At 48.1% G+C, this 19,220-nt stretch overlaps 5 protein-coding genes and 1 pseudogene across 5 annotated transcripts, besides 22 other annotated features; all 6 read right to left on the reverse strand.

Annotated features, from left to right (window-relative positions):
- Nucleotides 1–462, reverse strand: Tc00.1047053508525.5 (annotated as a pseudogene; the record flags this gene model as incomplete).
- Nucleotides 1–7,352: a sequence feature (heterozygous, non-Esmeraldo-like haplotype).
- Nucleotides 530–577: a sequence feature (A-rich).
- Nucleotides 732–770: a sequence feature (GA-rich).
- Tc00.1047053508525.10 (hypothetical protein, conserved) lies at nucleotides 804–1,364 on the reverse strand (the record flags this gene model as incomplete). The annotated part of the gene is made up of 1 exon (XM_804407.1): nucleotides 804–1,364. The coding sequence occupies one exon, from the start codon at nucleotides 1,362–1,364 to the stop codon at nucleotides 804–806; it is 561 nt and encodes a 186-aa protein (XP_809500.1).
- Nucleotides 1,367–1,423: a sequence feature (A-rich).
- Nucleotides 1,549–1,584: a microsatellite.
- On the reverse strand, nucleotides 1,617–4,484 carry Tc00.1047053508525.20 (hypothetical protein, conserved; the record flags this gene model as incomplete). The annotated part of the gene is made up of 1 exon (XM_804408.1): nucleotides 1,617–4,484. The coding sequence occupies one exon, from the start codon at nucleotides 4,482–4,484 to the stop codon at nucleotides 1,617–1,619; it is 2,868 nt and encodes a 955-aa protein (XP_809501.1).
- Nucleotides 4,505–4,569: a sequence feature (A-rich).
- Nucleotides 4,624–4,678: a microsatellite.
- Nucleotides 4,835–4,860: a microsatellite.
- On the reverse strand, nucleotides 4,917–8,291 carry Tc00.1047053508525.30 (hypothetical protein, conserved; the record flags this gene model as incomplete). The annotated part of the gene is made up of 1 exon (XM_804409.1): nucleotides 4,917–8,291. One exon carries the CDS (start codon nucleotides 8,289–8,291, stop codon nucleotides 4,917–4,919), a length of 3,375 nt encoding a protein of 1,124 aa, XP_809502.1.
- Nucleotides 7,353–7,649: a sequence feature (haploid, non-Esmeraldo-like haplotype).
- Nucleotides 7,650–8,659: a sequence feature (areas merged during assembly that could not be assigned to a particular haplotype. This can correspond to areas where the two haplotypes were merged or to regions with more than two copies in the genome that were merged during assembly.).
- Nucleotides 8,335–8,380: a microsatellite.
- Nucleotides 8,398–8,438: a sequence feature (AT_rich).
- On the reverse strand, nucleotides 8,465–10,165 carry Tc00.1047053508525.40 (hypothetical protein, conserved; the record flags this gene model as incomplete). Its single annotated transcript, XM_804410.1, has 1 exon — nucleotides 8,465–10,165. One exon carries the CDS (start codon nucleotides 10,163–10,165, stop codon nucleotides 8,465–8,467), a length of 1,701 nt encoding a protein of 566 aa, XP_809503.1.
- Nucleotides 8,660–10,095: a sequence feature (haploid, non-Esmeraldo-like haplotype).
- Nucleotides 10,096–12,860: a sequence feature (haploid, Esmeraldo-like haplotype).
- Nucleotides 10,293–10,322: a microsatellite.
- Nucleotides 10,421–10,442: a microsatellite.
- Nucleotides 10,705–10,749: a microsatellite.
- On the reverse strand, nucleotides 10,876–19,220 carry Tc00.1047053508525.60 (hypothetical protein, conserved; the record flags this gene model as incomplete). Its single annotated transcript, XM_804411.1, has 1 exon — nucleotides 10,876–19,220. A coding segment is annotated over one exon (8,345 nt), but the record flags the coding sequence as incomplete, so codon positions are not given.
- Nucleotides 12,861–13,467: a sequence feature (areas merged during assembly that could not be assigned to a particular haplotype. This can correspond to areas where the two haplotypes were merged or to regions with more than two copies in the genome that were merged during assembly.).
- Nucleotides 13,468–16,002: a sequence feature (areas merged during assembly that could not be assigned to a particular haplotype. This can correspond to areas where the two haplotypes were merged or to regions with more than two copies in the genome that were merged during assembly.).
- Nucleotides 16,003–16,531: a sequence feature (haploid, non-Esmeraldo-like haplotype).
- Nucleotides 16,532–17,441: a sequence feature (haploid, Esmeraldo-like haplotype).
- Nucleotides 17,442–19,220: a sequence feature (heterozygous, non-Esmeraldo-like haplotype).

The following is a 19,220-nucleotide window of genomic DNA, read 5'->3' on the forward strand; positions in this document are numbered from 1 at the left end:
GTCTTCACTTCCCCTCGCAAAATAGTCGCCAAGTTTTTGTGGCGGGCAAAGACAGCCTCCCTTCTTGAAATTCCTCCCTCGTATTCCAAACGACGCCCTTCCCGCTCAGCTTCAACCTGCGTTGAAGCACGAATTTGAATTTCACGTATGTATTCTCTTGTATTACGCGTAATGAACCGTACTAAGACGTCTTTGAAATTCCTCCTCAACAAGAGGAGGAGTTTGCCTTAACCTGGCAAGAATCATCTTCTTTTCCCACTCGCTAATTACCCCGCCTATCGTTAAGGCATCCGCCATCAGAGAGTATTGCCGTGAAGAACGGCACGGTGGCACAAACGGAGGGCAGACAAACTCGCTGATCGGCTCAAGTTCATCGAAGACGCTCTCGAACGAAGGCAGGACTGTACGGGTGATGAGCCAATCGTGGTCATCCACGCCTTCCCCACCGTATGCGAGTACCATAACTGCTTCCGGAGAGAGTAGGAAGAGAATAAACGGGCGGGCTTTTAAAAAATTGCCGTCAATACGTAAAAACACAAAAAAAATAAATAAATAAATAAAAAACAGGAAAAAAAAAGGTCAAGAAGAGCATAAAACGCATTTTCAAGAAAAAAAAACCGGCACCAAAGGGGAAAAAGGATTCATCTCAAACGATTTCACTTTATATTCATTTGTTTTTTTTGTTGCCTTTTCCTTGAGAAATCTGGCGCCACCCCTTTTCCAAACATCACAGACACAAAGAGAGAGAGAGAGAAATAAAAAGAGAGAAATCGACATGTCACCGCAGTCGTAACAAAAGACTTTCAATCGTCGGGATCTGTGCATTTGGCCTTGCGGGTGACTTTCTGCTTGACGCGGTGTAAGTCTTCGTCACGAAGCTCATCCGGTCCCTTCCAGCGACCCAGCTTTTTCAGCATCGTCTTCATCTCCGCAACATCTTCGGGCGAGATCTTGTCGTGGTAGCGGCGAATAAACTCTTCGGCATCCACAGGGTCAATGTGATTATGGGCTGCCTTCAACGTGTCGGCATCATACTTGAAAAATGTCTCATTCGTTTTGCTGTCCCTGTAGACAGGAACCAGTCCGGCCCGAATGGCCTCAAATATCTGCTGGCCACGAATATTCTGCAACTCAGCCTCTTCTGGTGTGTCGTTTCGATGGTACCAAAACTCAAATTTTGTCTGCTTCCATGCGGCAACTATTGTTTTGTGATCCGTATCAAACTTGCGAATGTACAGTTTGAGAAGTCTCCGGTACAGCAAGGTGGGGGAAATGGACTTTATTTCCGCAGCAGGAATGAGCGCTTCCGGCTTGGGTGAAATAAATTCTATTTTTGCACAACGAAAGGCAACCTGTCGGCGCATGTAAAAAAAAAAAAAAACTGGAGAAAAAACAAAAACATTAAAAAGAGAAGAAAAAAAAAGGCATGTGTTTATCATTAATCAAAAAAAAAAACCTGCAAAAGTAAAGATGTTCTCGATTATGTTCCGACACCAATGCGGAGGTTTTTCGGCCATTCCCTTCTTTTCATTGTTTCTTCCTTTGCCCGTGTTCGTATGTTTGTGTGCGTGTGTGTGTGTGTATCGCAATTTAGTGACGCCTCTAATCCGCCTCGTTCACTGCATGGCAGGCATGCGCTCCATAAATTGAAGTAGCCACTCCGTGCCAACCGCACGGTCTCGAAACAAAACATCCGTCTCATACGTTGACGGCAGGTACATGACCAACATCTTTTCAACCTTTCGCAGAAGTACCGCATCGGATGCAGTCGTGCACCCCGCGGCGTGGATGGCAGTGGGCAAATCATGAAGCAACACACCCTCGGCAACGAGGGACCGCCTGTTGGGTGGCCGTTTGTTTCTCCTTTGCTTGACTTCCTGTTCAGTGTTCGCTCTCTGAGCAAGCTGTGAGGTTTCTGCTGCAGCATGGGCTCGCTTTGGTACATGCGGGATCCAACGCGCGTCGTCCGGCATTAATTCCACAGAAGACCCCATTGGTGCGTTCATGGCAGCACTGCCCCCCTCACTCGCCTCCTCCGCATGCCGCGACATGTACGTTTTCTCCTCCTCGTGCCACGCTTCCCCTGCAGAAAACAGGTGATGATCGTACGTCTGTAGCGGGACGGTCGCACCCCGTAGTCGCGAACTGAACAGGCAAAAAGGCAGCGGGGAAGATGAGACCCTCCCGGCATCGGCATCCACAACAAAGAACATGTCCCGAACTCCTCTTATATTGTTTAACAGCGAATCCAATTCTTCCGGCAAAAAGGAAAGGGAGTTCACAGCCGTAAGCCGTACTTCATCCATAAACCCCAAAACCTTCTGCACCGCCGATGGATCACTACGGCACAAATTCGCGCAGCTGGAGATAAAATACTCGTCAACGCCGCAGTCCACTAAGCCCCATCCCTTGTCTTTGGCGGAACCGCAAAACATGTTCAAATGGTCCTTCCATCGTTCGAGTATCATAACCGCCTCAGCTTTGGCCTGATTGCGAATAAGCTCGAGCTCTACCCAAAAGTGACAAAATGTGTTAAATGCAAGCAGACAACGGCGCGGCACAAAGTTACGCTCCTCCTTCGAAGCGCGTCGAATAACACCCATGATCAGTGAGAGAAATTCCACACGATGCATTGTAAAGCGTGCCACTAATCGAATGTACTGAGAGTTTGTCACCTCCTTACTTACACTGCCCCACCGCATCCAGTTGATGGACAGCAGGGCAATGCGTTCCAACGCTACCATCGCCCCTTCGAGAGAAACAAGGGCCTCTTTCTTAATGTAGTCCACAATGGACTGGCGCTGCTGAAGGAGTAAACCCTTCATGGATCGGTGGGCGTAGTCTGGGTCCGCCAGATCCCGTAGCATGTAATCACAGTACGAGAGCTGCATAAGAAAATTCCCTTTTAGCAAAAAGGACGCCTTTTCGAGAACTTCCCTCGCCATTGCCCGTCGCTCAGCCTCCGAAAGAAGCGGCTGTTGTCCGAGGCAATAATCTACAAGGCTAGTCCAAGAAAAGGCCTGGTGAGGGAAGACGCTAGCCCGCATCGCAAAGAAGAATCGCACCCTTTCATAACCAAATAACTCCATACCCATGTAGGCGGTAGATCCGGTCTCTCGATCAATCAAGGATGTCCAGTGAGCCCAAAGTTCCACCTCCAAGCGACGCATAATTTCCTCCTTCTCCGACGCCACAACGCGAGAGGTATTGTTTGCCGTCAGCGTTACCGGGCGCGGAAGGTACAAGAGCCTCGGCAAAGCATCTCCGCCATGAACATTCCCGTGCATCCCTATGAATCTGTTAATTTCAACGGCTGCCCCGCGTGCGCGGACAAGCCTCTCTTCTAAGCGGCTTTCAGTCGGAGGTCTTCCCCTGTATTCTGCCTTCAGAAAGAATTCATAGTCCTCTTTGATTTCGTTTAAACCATTTAAGGGTGTTCGAAGCACCCGAATGTACATTTTACGAACCCACTCACGTCGCAGATGTGCGTCACGAATTTTTTCGCTTTTCCAGCGGATGTACTTCTTCCAAACCTCCGCGCTCGCCGGACAGTGCCCAATGTATCGCTGCAGCGCAGTCCTGAAGACATTATCCAACGTGGCATCGTCTGGACGAATAAAACGCTCCAAAAAACCCATAAATAGACAAAACAAATCAACGCTAAAACATAGTGGAAGATGACGAAAAAAACAGTTCAGGACACGACAATAGGAGCAATACGTTTCCTTTGCATCGTCCTCGTCTCCCTCATCCCATAGAAAACGTCGTCTCGCAGCCTCCTCTATTTCTCTCGTCAGATAGGCAGCCACCAAAGGCCCACTTGTCGGAAAGAAAAAGAGAGCCGCAAGCCATACATGTCTGACTGCTTTAATCGGAAATCCCGCAAGGCTATTCAGAAGTGATATCCATGACGGGGTGCTATAGGCATTCTTGTTAATTTCCGTAAGATCTGTCACCATTGCCTGTGTCGGATTTGGAATGTGCATCTCCACCCGTCTGTATCGCGTTTCATCAAGGGTCAAGAGAGGACCAAAGACAAGGGTGAATAGTACATTCCATGGCGACAGGTCACCAGCCCCACATTGCAAGTGTTTGGGAAGCGCCTCAATGCCCAAATCCCCAAGTGCTCGACGCTTCAAGGCATTAAACACCTCCTCGGGGTCACTGTAAACGGCTGACAATCGCTCCGTCTCCAGCGCCTCTGATGTCTCATTGATCCACCCAAGCAGACGCCCCACATCATCCGAAGGTGAGCCCTCAGTCTGAAGAGAGTCTTGAATTTGTTCCATAACATGTTTCTTAAGTTCATCCCTTGTCTGTTGAAGCATGGCCAAGGCGGGATGGTGGCATAGTGCCTGTTGAATCACCAAACGACACTGTTCATCGATGCGTGTGGTGGTGGCCTCTGGCATGGGGGCCTCAATGGCCTTGCCTGTGGCAAACCGCAGGCGGTTCATTAAATCCCGCAGGTTATCCTCCTCCATGTTTCCTTGTCTGCCTCTATAAAAAGATAAAGAAATAATACAAATAAAATAATACAAAAAAAAAAAAGAAAAACAGAAAAAAGAAGCAATGATATCCACTTAGCGGCGTGCATAAACAATATATGGTCCAGCAGCAAAATATTTATTTATTTATTTATTTATTTATTTATTTATTTATTTATTTATTTATTTATATACGGAAGATGCACTCCTGGATGAAGCCTTGCTCCCCTATTCCTAAAAGGAGAAAAAAAAAAAGAACAACAGAAAAAGACAAACAGTTTGATTCACTGCGACCAGCATCCCCCCCCCTCCCCCATCTGGTCGCACACTCTTTCCACATGCTTCTAAATAATAATAATAATAATAATAATAAAAGATTGAAAAAAAAGCGGCAGCCACGAAAAAAAAAAAAAATACATGTTGGGAATCTCACGCTGAAACCGACGGGTGGTCAACGAATACGACTCCCATAATATTTTGTCTTTCAGCCACCTTTCTTAGGAAGCGCACAGCCGACTCGGTTACGGAGTTCACAAAGGCTCTTGCATTTCCCATAATTTTTCCACGAAGGTCCTCCACGTCATGAATTTGCTGCGGAGCACCAACTCCGACATCACGTCCGGGTGCGACCTCACCATCCCTCACGCGCGCTCTTCCGTCCGCAGGGGTGTCCAAGAGAAATACACGAACGGAATGCCCCAACACACGGGGCAAAATCAATCGCTCAGCCCCGCCCTCAACTACACCGCGTAGCTTGTTCCGGTAACGCCTTTCAATCTCACGCATTTCCAGAAGAAAAGACCAGGCGCCCAGCAATACTGTAGATGCCACGTAGTAAAACACATGCCCTGTCCAATACCGCTCCCTCCCTCCTGATACCAGAAGAAAGCACAAAAGATTGTGCAGTGTGTACGGTACAAAAGAGATGGAGGCAATGTGCATAAAATGAGGTATCAAAATAAACGCCATTGCATTTTTTATCGTAAAATGCTGACAGCCGCAAAACAAATACACCAGCAAACGCTTCGGGGCACCGAATACCTTCACACGCATCGTACACAATGAAACTGTTATCGCAACCCCACAAAACCACGCCAAGAGAATAAACCAAGCGTCGACACCCACATTGCAGTGCGGTTTAAAGAAGAATCTCCGCACCATTACCACCCAAGCCGCGCCAGAGAAAAAAGGCTGAAGAATTAGAAGCACCACACAATTCAAAATGTAACAAAGGAACTGTTGAATCGTGGGCGGATTCATGCACTCAAGAAGGAGACGCACATCCTCCTCAAGGAAAAAGTAGATGACGTCATTCTTTGACGCAAGAGACTTCAGCGTCTCTTGGAGTCGCTCAATGGGGCGCGTCCCACGTGGGCCTTTTTTGTACTCCTCCAAGCGGACTAAAACGGCATCAATGGAAGATAAAAATCTGGAACCAACGTCCCCGGGCACTTTACGAATAGACCGAACGCTGTAGCCAAGGCGGTTTCCCGCCCGAACCTCACTTGAATCCAACCACAAACCAAGACATGAGCCAAACCACCAGCGGTGCTTCCAGTGAGCCAGTAAAAGACCAATTCGAGGAGACAAAACCCTGAGGAGACCTCCTTGCTGCGGGAACCCCAGTGGAAAAAGGCTATAAAGGATTATGTGAAGTTGAACATCAAAGAGAAGAAATAGTCGCACCAGACTGCCCCGCTTGCCCAGCACGTGCAGCCCGGGGATGGCATGCGCCGCCAAAGTCACGACAGTAACCAGCCAATAGAAAATCACAAATGCCAAGATACGCACAGCACGTGAAAGAACACGCGGCAGTGAAAAAGAGCCTCCGTGCATCACCTGCCTGATATTAAATACGTTCTCCAGTGTGGAAGTCAACAGCTTGTACGCCCCCTCCAGCACATCTCGATGTGTCGTGTAGCAAAGGAGAGACAACCGCATCCAGCACGCAAAAGAGGGGATACTGGTGTTGGCCAGCAATGCTATAGGTACAAGTGAGGGGTTGATGACACGCACAAGGGCAAGTGAGCACCGAAGAAGCGTAAATGAACACACCACTGTGTACACAAGGATCTCACCATAGATAAAAATAAGCGCCTTCAGATCACAAAAACGAATGCCTTCAAACAAGTTCGAGTGAAGCAACCTGTAAAGTGAACTCCAACTCAACCACTCCACAGGAACTGTATGAATTAGAAAACGCGCCATGCACGGAAGAAAAAGGGCAAAATACACTGCCATATATCCCATTTCCACTATCGATACACTGTCAACTTTGGACACAAAAACTGTAGCGATAAAGAGTGGCAGTAGTAATGGATCATCACCGTCCACAGCCCAGGCACTACGGTTGAAACCATCAGAAATATTGGCCCCAGTCGTCATGAGACGCGTTTGTACGTCCCCAAAATTGCCACATGTGTCATTCTCATGAACCCCCGAAAGGACACTCAGGGCCTTCAGCATAGTCAAGGGTGAAGAACCCGTACCAACTTGTGGCCGATGCCCCAAGGCCAACGCATGATCCATCTTTTTGCTTGAAACCCCCGTTGCTATTTTCCATGCCGTTTCATAGTCGTTGGAAGCAAATGACGTCTCGGCTACGAAAAATTCCAGGCAGATCAGCGTCGTCAAAAAACAAACCGTTAAAAGGCCATAGCACGTAAGTGCAATTACGTTCAAGATTCCGCGAAAATATACAACCAAAAAAGAAAGTGTTTTACGATGTGGCAGCCGGCGCAGATATTTCACAAGCCAAAAAATACACCATAATGAAAAACTTCGTCTCACATATAAAATGGACCAAGAAATCAAAGTCGAGCTTCCCAAGGCATCTACAAATAACATTAACATGGCATGGCGCATCCTAGAATTACCCTCTGAGATAGCTGTCAACTGCAGAACCCTCTCCAAGGCGGCGTTACAGTTGGAACCGCCATCAAAAAAATTCCATAGGAATGCTGCAGTCAGACGCATTATTTCCGGAACAAACTTTAGAAATGTCCACATGGCCGCATAAAACAAAATAAAGTGCAAACTGGAATGGAACACGTTTGAAGACAAATATCCCCCACCGAAATGGTCCTTTGACTTCTGCCTCAGTAAAGTGATGGCCTCGAAAACCGTTGCATTTTCCTCCGGAAGAGTAGCCGGGACCAAGCGCTGTCCTCCAATCTCCCCATCGGGCTCCTCGTCAACCTCCTCGTCGGACTCCACAAGAACGGGGTTGACGCTGGGCTGCTGCGCCGCCTCCTCCTCCTCCCCGAAATCAAGACCAAGCACGTCCCCCTCCCCCAATGCAAGCCACTCCTGCCATTTCTTCCACAACAAAAAAAGAGGGACTGCACAGAGTGTGAGCACTGCACCCACCGCAAAAAAAATCTGTGGCGAAAAGGGTCCTGACTCCGGGAGCAATTGAATGACGGGATGCCAACGCATAGCAAGAGGGTCGGATGGAGGAATGGCGTAGTGAAAAAACGCCACAATAAAGGGGATAAAAATAACAACAAGCGTATGGAGTACCGCAAAGGTCAGCATCCCAAGATATCGCTTCATGTAGTGCCTAGCACAAATCCAACACAATATAAAAAATCCGGGTGCCCCATCAGTCAATTGAAAATTGAACACCTTGGCGGCACTGTACGTCGTTCCACACACCTCACAAGAAAGTGATCGCCGATGGTACACCCAATCCGATAAACACCTTGAGTGAACATACTTCATCGAACCCTCACATGTGCAAGGGCTGACAAGCCTCCCTCTATCCCTATGACATATTCGACAAACGCCTTCTTTCGTGGACATTGGATCAAAACTAACATCGAAAATTCATACAAAACCAAAAATGAAATAAAATAATAAACAAATAAATAAATAAATAAATAAATAAATAAGAAAAGCATAAAAGAACAAAATATCTATTTATTTATTTCATTTATATTTAATATATAAGAAAGGTGTGTAATACAGGACTGCACCTACCTTTGCTTTCCCGTCGTCTCGGAGGCTACGTTTTCTGAAATGTGAAACTGTGGAAATGTTTGGATTCCCAATTCGTCTGCCGCAGCGGATAGTCTTTTATCCAATGTACACAGTAGCAGTGACTCCGTGGCCATCCCCCGAACATCACGGTGGTGGCGACGCACGTGGTATTTCAAGAAGGAAAAGAGCATCGTCCCTTCAGATATGAGAGAAACGCCCTGAAGTGATGCCGCTTTTCGTAATCGAAGGGTATGTTGAAGAGCCAAGCATGTATTCAGTATGCGCAAATCAGGATCACCCTCTTTCGCGGGTTCGTTGAGGCGTAAATAAGCCAAATTAGAAATGGCAGAAAATGTTATGCATGGAAATTCTGAAGCAAACGTTAACACAGTCACCGATGGCTGCTTCAAGAACGTCACCACACGAGACCACAAAAGGTTCCGGACAGCCCTTTTCAACTGCGTTGAAGGACTCCAAATAATTTGATAAATCTCACGCACTGTGGTAAAGGGAATAACCAAATGCTCAAGTGGTTTGCCTTCAAGATGCGGATATTGCCTTCGTATGGGTGGATAGAAATGACTGAGCGGTAAATCTTTTGCCGTGCACTGAAGAAGAAAGTTGGTGTCAAGAACCAAGAGGGTGTCGCCATGCTTTAACGCCTCATCCGCAAGCTCAGAGACCGGGCGATGATGAGCTTTATTCAAAGAAAAAAGCTTCACATATATGGAGCTGAGTGGACTTACGTAGCGCTTATAGCTGCGGAACATCTCATTCGTAGTAATTAGACGGAATTTCTTCTCGTTCTTCTTAGTAGCATCAGTGAAATTATTTCGTGGGTGCATGCGACTTGTAATGTCGTCCACAATCTCACGCAATGTAAAGTTAAAGTAAGGGTTCGCTAAGTAAAGACAATCACACAGTCCACCATAAACCGCCGCATGTTTTGGGGCGATTTCACGAGACAAGGAAAATATGCCCAGTTCCTCCGCTGTCTCCAAGGCGGCACGCCAGCGGCCTTCCTTTTGCAATGACCTCAGCAAGGCGGAAAAAAGACTCTCGTCCATCTTATGGCCCTGAGCAAGTGAGGCCGCAACGAGTCGGAACATCCTGTCGTATTCCTCTGCCAAGCCCAGGGAACGAACGATGGGTTTAACGAACATGGAGCTTAGCGGCGGGGGTGATCGGCGGTACAGCAACTGGAGTGCGTGGTCCCAGCGCCCATTCGGGGCCAGTATATTCACCAGGATTCGTGTATCCGCTAGATTATTCTGCATGCGTTCGCTGCTTGCGTAGAGAGCCATCGCGCTTTCCCACATTCCGGTAAAGGAGGCGTACACAAGCATTGAGCGTGCTCCCTCATTTGTGGTGGTGTCCACATCCTCCTCCATCACCCGTTTGATCGCGTAGAAATTACCGCTGCGCTTAAAACGTTCCAAAGCCGCACTCACTAGACGCGTCGGCGGTTGTCTGTAGCCACATGTCCCTTTAATTACACCGTAGTAGAAGAGCGAGGTGCTCCACGACGTCTCCATCTTTGAGAGCCCGTGGTACAATTCTTCGGTCGTCGGCTGATACACGCCGCGCAGCAGTTCACACGTTTTGCGGTAGCTGGAAAGAACATCCGCCCACGAGGCGCAACCAGACGACGCCACCAGCAGCGGCAGGGCGACGGCCCCCTGTGAACCCCTTTGCATCTAAAGAAACATTGCAGAAACAAAAATAAAATAAAAATGCAAAAAAAAAAAAACAGGCGTGGCAAACACCCGCCCAAAAAAAATAAGCCACAACGCATTCGGTTGTGCTCCCACGCTTATAAATTTTAAAAAAATAAAAAATAAGAAAAAAAAAAAATGCGGTTGATTTCATTTTTCTTTTCTTCTTCTTTGCTCTCAAAAGCATCGCCTCTCCTACAAAATCCCATAAACACAAATTTTATTTAAGGATATGAGAAAAAAAAAAAAAAAAAAAAAAGAGGGGGCGGATATATGAAGGCCAGAATAAGCGCGTGTGGTGGCCCTCCTAATTACATCCAATAAGTTTCAGTGGGGGGAAAAAACCATCCAGGCACACATGTATACATAAATACATATATATATACAATAGGTTCGTGAGTAAATAAAACATGCGTACATCAAAGGCGGTTAGCCAAAAATGAACCAAGAAAAAAGGTGGTAGAAAACAAAACGCCAATGCGAATCCATAAAATACGGATGCAAAGCAGAAGCACACACAAATATATATATTTATAGATATATAGATATACATATAGATAGATATAGAGGAAAAAAAAAAAAAAAAAGAGGAAGTGGTCCATGAAATTGGGGGTACGGCGTGAGAAAAGATAATTAAAAAAAAACAAAAAGCTGTGGTAAACAGCAAGAAGCATTGCATACCATTTTGGGCGCTACGCCAGTTCCATCTCCATTTCATGCGTGATGGCAAGAAGCAGTTTTTCCTTAAAGAGTTCGTAAGTATCATAAGGCGGAACAGTCACCAATGATGAACACGACTGTGCCCGTGGAAGATGCTCCGTACTCTCTGCATTCTCGGTCACCCTGATCTTGCGGATGAGGGGAAGTCTTTTCTGTCCGCAGGCAAAACAGAGAAATGAAGAACGCTGCTCCACAGTGAGCTCATCCATAATACGCCAAAAGGCCTGCTCCCTTATCCCATTCAACTGAACCTCAATGGACTGCCGCATCAGGTCAGGCGTTAGGTCGGAGTCACCGCAGACCATCCGCTCCAAATCCCGCCACGAGAGACAGCGAATAACACGTTTGGGCAGGACAGACCACATCCCCTCGCGGATCGCATTCAACTGCAAATCCATGGAGTGCGTCAAACAATCTTCCGCCAGCCGACGGCATTTAAACACCATGGCGTTCTCACTCTCGCTTTTATTTTCCAGTGATTCCAGCACCGCGGAAAGGTTTGGAATGATTTCCTCCGCCATCCCACTCATCAAAAAATCGGCATCTTCCATACTCTTCTCCACCACACTATCAACATATTTGTAGTAGTCCTTTACCGTGAGCGTGTCCTCCACAAGATACTTCCACACAAATGGCGAAAAATCCAGCGCCAAGGGCGTCTTCGCCGCCGCCATATGGCCCATAATTTTTCCAAGAAAATTCAACAAAATAAGATCATATGCTGAGTTGGCAGAGCTGTCTGGAACCAGCGCAATTCTCCTTGAATTGTTCAGGTAACGACAGAGCGGGTTCCTGTGGTAGTCTGTGTGGGGATAACACTTATCCGGGTGTGCCATAAGCTCCTCACTAAGGAAAGTCCACAACTGCCTGTATGGTCCTCCGAGATCATGTGGGGCGTGTCCACTGCCGGCGATGTATAAGTTCACCTTAAACAGCGGACTTTGTCGAAGTTGCTTATCCGTGAAAGACCCAATCTGTTTGTATATCTGCGACAGTACCGAGTGCTGTAGAGCGACTTCGGGTGTACGTGGAAGGGTGGAATATAACTCCGTGATACGCACAGTGATGCCCGGCGGATTGTTGTTTTTCTCAACAGGTGGAATACTTACGAGAAGGTTCCTTCCAAACGGCCGGCGCACAATGTGCTTCATGAGCAGAAATGCACACGACAATCGACCATTCACAACTTCGCTGTCCAGGTCAATAAAACGACGTGCGGTAGCCATGCAGCTCTCCGCAACACGAATAACCTTGGTGTGTTCCTTCCGCTCCTCGTAGCTCAGATTTGACAACTGGGGATAACGGGACAGCAGCTCGGCCTCCGGACTCAAAATCCCGACGGAAGAGAATGCAGAAAAAGATGAATTGCTTGTCTGCATCTTCAACATTGTGGAGTCTTCCGTATCGGAAAGATAGGATGCCAACTGTTCATAAAAGGACAATGGTCGAACTGGTAGTACACTTTGAAGCGGCTGCTCACCATACGTCGTGATCTGAACACGCGTGAAACGTCCCGATAAGTCGGAGTAGCCATCAGGCACATATCCAAACTGTGACGCATCGAGTGCTACCCGCATGCCAGTACAAAAACCCGTAGACATAAATGCATACAAAGCCATTTCCCCATGTTCAATAGGAATGGGGACAAATGGACCATATGCCCCATTCACCGACCAGGCCACCAATTTCTCATTCATGTCAAGCAAGCACCCTATCACTGATCCAGGAACCACCTCTTGTCCGGGTTTGTACTCCTCCTTTTTATTCTTTGACGTCAGCTCATTCCCCGTGAAGGCAAAACTGCAGGTATCACTTCCAACGTGCAGGCTTGGAACCTCCGTATGTTCTTCCGTTCCCCATCCAACAACAAATGGCGCGGTCAGTCGATCTGGTAATGTAACCTCGTAGTAATATTTACCGCGCGTGCGCGCCGCACAAGAACTCATGACTTTACCAACCTTCAATAATCCCTCCACAAATTCACCAAATGCACAATGTGCCTCAACAGGTGGAACATCACGTATAGCCATCTCTTCCCCCACAAGATCCACTGCCTTTGGTAACGGCACTCCCTCCGTGAACGAGTTCGACATATCTATCAAACACTGCAGTGGTGCCAAAGGGATGTTACGAATGGTATCTTTCAAAAGGGACTTTTCGACACTCATGACAAGTTCCACACCGGCGGCAACGTCTTGACGGCTCTCGGAAGAGTTTGAAAAGCTTGGAACGTTCCGATCAACCCACGTCAGCAATAAAGAAAGAAGTTGAGTATAAACGTCGTGAAATCCATCCCGGTGTCTCTCGACAAATCCAATGACATTCTTCAAAAGATGGCGACGGTAGTCGGCACCACACTGATGCGTAGCTGCAACCACGGCATGAAACAAATCCCAAAGGAGACTTGGAAAATGAGTTGCAACCCCATCTCGAAGAAGTACACTCTTTGTAATGAGCAACGAGAGCGTCGTGGAGTCCCATGGCTTCGTATTGGGGTCCAAAATAAGGTGCAACGTCTCATACACGGTGCGCAGCAATTGCTCTGTGTCGGCATAGGTTGAAATAATCTGGTCGGTCAGCGGGTGAGAGTGGTAGTGAATGATGCACTGAAAGGCATCTCTCCCCACTTCCCCGCCCTTGTAGAGGATTAAAAGATACAAATGTCGGGCAAGCAGCACAACAAGACGGTGCATCGTCGATGCCATGTCCCGCTGTGGAGCCGGTGGTATCACGGGGTCCTTGCATTCTGGAAGAGGCTCAATTTGCGCCAATTCAGTTGTGGGAGAAATAAACGTCACTCGGCGAAATGTATTCACGACAAATGAACCCGCTCTGTCATTCCGTGGCTTCCATTCGCCCAAAACACGCTGACCCTCCGTGTCAATGACCCCATCCATAACAACAACAAAGACGGGTTCCTTACTACTGGACAGCATTGACTCCACCTGCTCCACAGCAGCCTCAAACGTTGGATGTTTGTCCCCTTTTTGAAAAAGAAATCCACTGCATCTTTTCGAGCCCGCCGCATGATAAAGACAAAGACGCACAGTCCTGCTGTACCGCATATATTCCCCAAAAACAACGCACTCCCTGGATCCGGTGGGAAAATTCACAGTGGCTAAACCCGTACAGTCTGCCATAAGACGAATTGAAATGGAGCCGTTGCTTCTTCTCGGTATGATGATTTCCCCCTGCCACTCTCCCTCGAGCGTGGTATTTTTTGAACGATGCTCCAGATCCGTCACGCGCAACGTATGCTCCAGCAAGTTACAGGGCAGGCCATTGCGGATGGTCCACCAAGGCTTACCGCCCGACTGCTTGACTGGGATACAATCCACCATGTTTAGCAGGGCTGTTGAAGAAATATCGGCAATATCCACACCCCTGAAAGAATTTGCCGATTCCACAGAAAAAACTTTAAAAATTTTACCGCGATGTGGACCCTCCATAGAGCACATGAGCATATTTCGCTTTGGTTTGCATTGATGACTTCCAATAGAAAGGGATGGAATAAATCCTGCAAGACGCCTGTTCCCGGTCATGACACGAACACAGTTGCACGTCACATCCACCGCAGTACGAACCTCCTGAATAAATTCAATGGGTGCATCATTGCTAATCTCCACGGCGGCCATTGGGCCAAGTACACTCAAAATTGCCGGGCTGTGAGACAAGACAAGTGGCAAAAGCGCTTCATTCTCGCAAAGGCACGACAGAATAATCAAAAGCCTGGAAATAACAAACCCATCACTCATTGTAACACCTGCTTCGTCAATTTCGCGATGAAGCAGACGCTCCTCAGCAATGGCGTCAAAGCGACCAGTTAAGAACTGGGAATAGGGAACCCATTGCACCACATTGTCCAGAGGAAAATGAAGTGCCACCTCGTCCTTTTCAACAGCAACAACTTTGCACTGCACAAGATCCTTCTTCACAAAGACGTATCCCAATGCACCCACAGCAGGCGGACTTTGAGACGGAGACAACGGAACACGACAGTGTTCGGGTCTTAGCAATCGCACCCTTCCTTGGCACGAGACGCGCAAAAACGTATCCGTCACTTCTTCTACGACAGCAGGAATTGTTTGATTGGTCTCGGGGTAGATGGAAACAACGACATTCTTTCTACCAAACAGCACAAATCCCACCAAGTTAATGGGGTTGTCCAGGTGGGAAACGGAAAAGGGCTGTGTGCCAAGGGTCACCCAGTCACGTCGTATAGTGGCAACCCCCGACACGGTGTCTACTTCTATGGTGATGGTCGAGCCACGCCGGAAGCCATACGGAGAAAGACTTGGCGAGTTGAGCTTTCGGCCCAGCGAGGAATCGCTGCAAAGAGAAACGATACTGGCCGCCCCTGAAATACATCGCTCCCGAAGCATTTCGACAGAAACGGAGGTAACATCCTCGGCCTCGCCAAGGCCGATAAACATGGGAGTCTCAGGGCAAAGAGGTTCACCGTTCGATGTGTCCACCATAACCGTAAAGGTGGCAATCTTCTTAAACACAATGCCCCACATTGCCACCGCATTGTTTCTCTTCGCCTCCGCAACACAATTCATGTGTTTTTCCAGCACACGACAACCACACTTCTTCAAATAGAGCGCGGTGGTTCCGGGAATCACCACTTTCATTCCCAGCGCCAGAAACTTTGGGGGAGAACTGGAGTAAACAAGAGGGTCGGGTCCCATTTCTGTAAAGGAATGATGTGAGTGGATACAGAGCGTAAAACAAGAATGGCACAAGTTGTAATCAACGCATTCATTGCATTTGTACCAAACACGAGAAGTCAAACGCGTCTCGAGGTGTTGTGTGACACACCCGTCGCAGTTCCGCTTAACATTTGAAAAGCACAGCGCAAAATGTGGCTGCTGCACAGTCGTGCGTGTTGCCGGTCGATCCCCATCGGATGGTAAAAGTACCGCGACAGCATCTGTATTATACAAGTGCACAAACGGAAAGAGTTCAGTGTCCTTGGGTAAATTATCAAAAATAAGACCTACCAAAACCTCCTCCTGGTTTACACCCTTGCGATAGGCATGCATAGTGCCCTCATCGCGATCAATCTCAAGGCGAACAATATCCCCACTTACAAGTATGCAGCTTGGGTCAGCAATAGTCTGGAAACGAGTCCCTGGGTACAGGTGACGCAGCCTCCACGGTGCATCGTCCATGTCGTGTATGGCCCACACCTCCGGATTGCCCACATTCAGATCCCGTCGTTTCCAATCAAAGGATGCAACACAAAGCCCTACGTAGTATCCACCGCCCAATATCTGTCCCGTGTGTCCCCGGATAAGCTGGCAGCGTAAGTTAAATCGTCCTGTGGACGGAACAGCGGGTTCAGCAATCGCAATAAAAGGCGTTGTGGTATTTTCCGCTCCACTTGGTACCGTTGCCAAGCGGCCGCAGTAACGAGGAGAAAAATAAAAACCGGGATGCGACAGCACGGCGGAAAACGTGTAATCCACAGGAATGCGTGGGGATTCCAAAAGATGAATATTCTGAGAGAGTCGCTGAATGCTGAGAAATTGCGTGACACGAACCCCATGAAACAAATAGTCCCATTGATCATTCTCATCCTCCAGTATATTTTGTCGCTGTTGTGTTTCCAGCAGAGAGAGTGCCTGTGTCGTGACAAGAGGGGCAACAAGACGGCGAAGGGCAGACACCAAACTGGAAATGCACCGTTCAATGCCTGACAATGACACCGATACATCACTGACGTCAAATGCCCCATTCGTACCCAAAAAGGACGCCGTGCGAAGGTTGTTAATGTGCTCGTAGTACGCCAAGTTGCCAACAGAAAATTTGACCCGCCATTGTGTCAAACGACGAACAGTCACCAAAATTTTCTCGCCATTACGGCAACAGAGCTGTAAAACACGCGGATCCGGTGTACTCCTAAACAAGGCTAAGGTGACGTAAGGAAACGCTGCCTCATCCAATTCCTCACAAAGCCCATCCGCAACCAAACGCTCAAATGGCTCCAATGTCAGCATGGAACGCAATACATCCACCGAAGCAGCACTGAGGAGAGTTGATGATGAAATAGGCGCCGTCATTTCCCCAGGGCTTATGGAGACGGAGGCATCGTCGTTGTAGAGTTGAACAAATGGTACCAAATCAACATTAGAGGGAATGTCCGTAAACAAAGTCTTCAGAAACTCATTATCACGATGAAAGCTCACCGTTTGCTTGTCACAGTCAATTACAACACGAATGGCGTCTCCACTGCCAAAGGTCCGATGAAAAACATTTGGTTTAACCGTTGGGTTTGTGGCATGGGGCAGTTGAGGTGAAATATCGTGTAGCGCCCACACAACCGGTGGCTTTACGGCCTTCCAGCTCTGGGAGTTGCTTGATGGCGACAGAGGTGTCAGGTTGGCCACCGCAATCCCAATGTAGTACCCGCCCTTAAGGGAGTGCCCCTTCGACATCCCTTTGCGGAAAACGCGTACCGTAAAGGACACCTTTCCTGTGCGCGGGATAATATTTCCCAAAACAATACTTCGCTGCGCCTCAGGTTGCATGGAAGCCACCTGCACATGTGAGATGGTCATACATCGAGTATCACACTGCCGCCAGTAGGGGACAAATGGAATTTTACCCCGAGTATCCAGCGGCACTTTTGCGTGTTCAAACAGGGTCTTTACCAGCTTTGTTGAGGCGCCCATGTCTTGCACATGAGGGATGTGTGGAAGAAGTTCTGGAAAAAAACTAATGGTCGACATTTGTATCGAATGCAAAGGCAACATCATGAGAACTGTTGCCGCATTAAAGAGCATCTCACCAATCACCTCCGGAAGTAAATAGGGTTTGCCAATCTGTAAAATGTGACGTAGCGCTGCAATGAACTTCATAAGCGATGCTTCGGCGATGGAAAGAACCACAGCCTGCTCAACGCGACTATCACAATTTTCCACTTTAGTCACACCAATGTCCATAATAATTGACGCCACCTTGTTGATGCTGCGGCAAACCAATTCACAGCAATTTATAAGAAACGTTCTTGCGCAGGATTTACCGGAATCCCGCATGGTGCAGGCACGAGCACAAATGTAGTGAAGAACAATCTCCGCGGTAGAAGCGATGTTGTAACAAGTTGGACGCCCACTGATAAAAAGAGCGGGGTGCAATCTGCGAAAATCGTAACAAAAAGCGGTAGAGCCAAAGTTCACCGTAAAACCTGCGCGTTCGCGGTTATTGATACGAATGACGGGGTAGAGTGCCTCAGTCTTGTCGCTCACAGTCCCCATGAATGAAACAAAGACACCGTTCAGGGTTAAAAATATTCTTCGCGTTGTCGCCACAACACCGCAGCCAATCGTGTCACCCTCTTCAAAAGGCGGGCAAGAGATGTCGTGGGTGTCACCGGAATTCTCGTAAAAATACGCCACATCGACCCCGCGATCCATCCCGCCCCGGCAGTGGCCCAGGCCCAAGGCAAAAATGTGGCACGGCGATGTGAGTGTCACCTCATAATAAAATACGCGGGGAACGCCACCGAACCAAGCCATGAGTCGTGGCAAAGGCCAGGCCTCATCCGCACGCAACGTCAATGGGCCGGCAACGGCCTTCTCAAAGGTGATGCCCTCTTCTGAAAGAGAAAGTTGCAAATTTGGAATGGCAATAGAAAATCCATTTGGCAGAATGCAGTTTATCGACATGTGCTCCGCAATACCAATCATTTCATTCCATTTATTCGGCCTTTTTGCTGCGCCCGTAGCATCACTTTGATGACGATGGTTACGCCATGAAGACATCAACGGCACGTTGCATGTGAACAGATTCATCTGTTCCTCCAAATGTCCAAGGATACCTGCCAGCTCATCCTCATTCCCGTTGCACTTAAAAAACTCACAATCCACTGCATCCCACGGATGGCACATAATGGCCAACAGTAATATCGTGGAAGGACCATTCTCGGCTGGTGACGTCAGCATCGCCTCTGCCGACATCTCCCTGGAACAGTTATTCATTAGGAGAGATTCACACGTCTCGAGAACAGAATGAAACGCCATACGCACTCGCATTTCCAACTCGGTACCCGAACCCACAAGACTCTCAATCATGTGCTTCCCACTTCCTTCTCCAGAAAACAGCCAGAGGGTCTTAAGTACCTCGTGAAGCATCCGCTTCTCCTCCTTCTCAAGTTTTGAGAGAAGAGAAGAAAGGAGTTGCAGTCCACGCACTATACTCAGCGCGGAAGCTGTTCGTTCCACCAAAATGTCTTCGAGTTCCTGGGGAGTGATGCCTTTAGAAAGAAGAGCTCGCACCTGGTCCAGTGTATCTTGATTCTGCATCACCCCCCTCA

The sequence above is a fragment of the Trypanosoma cruzi genome, genomic scaffold, assembly GCF_000209065.1.
Source record: "Trypanosoma cruzi strain CL Brener 1047053516889 genomic scaffold, whole genome shotgun sequence".
NCBI classification, from domain to species: Eukaryota; Euglenozoa; class Kinetoplastea; order Trypanosomatida; family Trypanosomatidae; genus Trypanosoma; species Trypanosoma cruzi.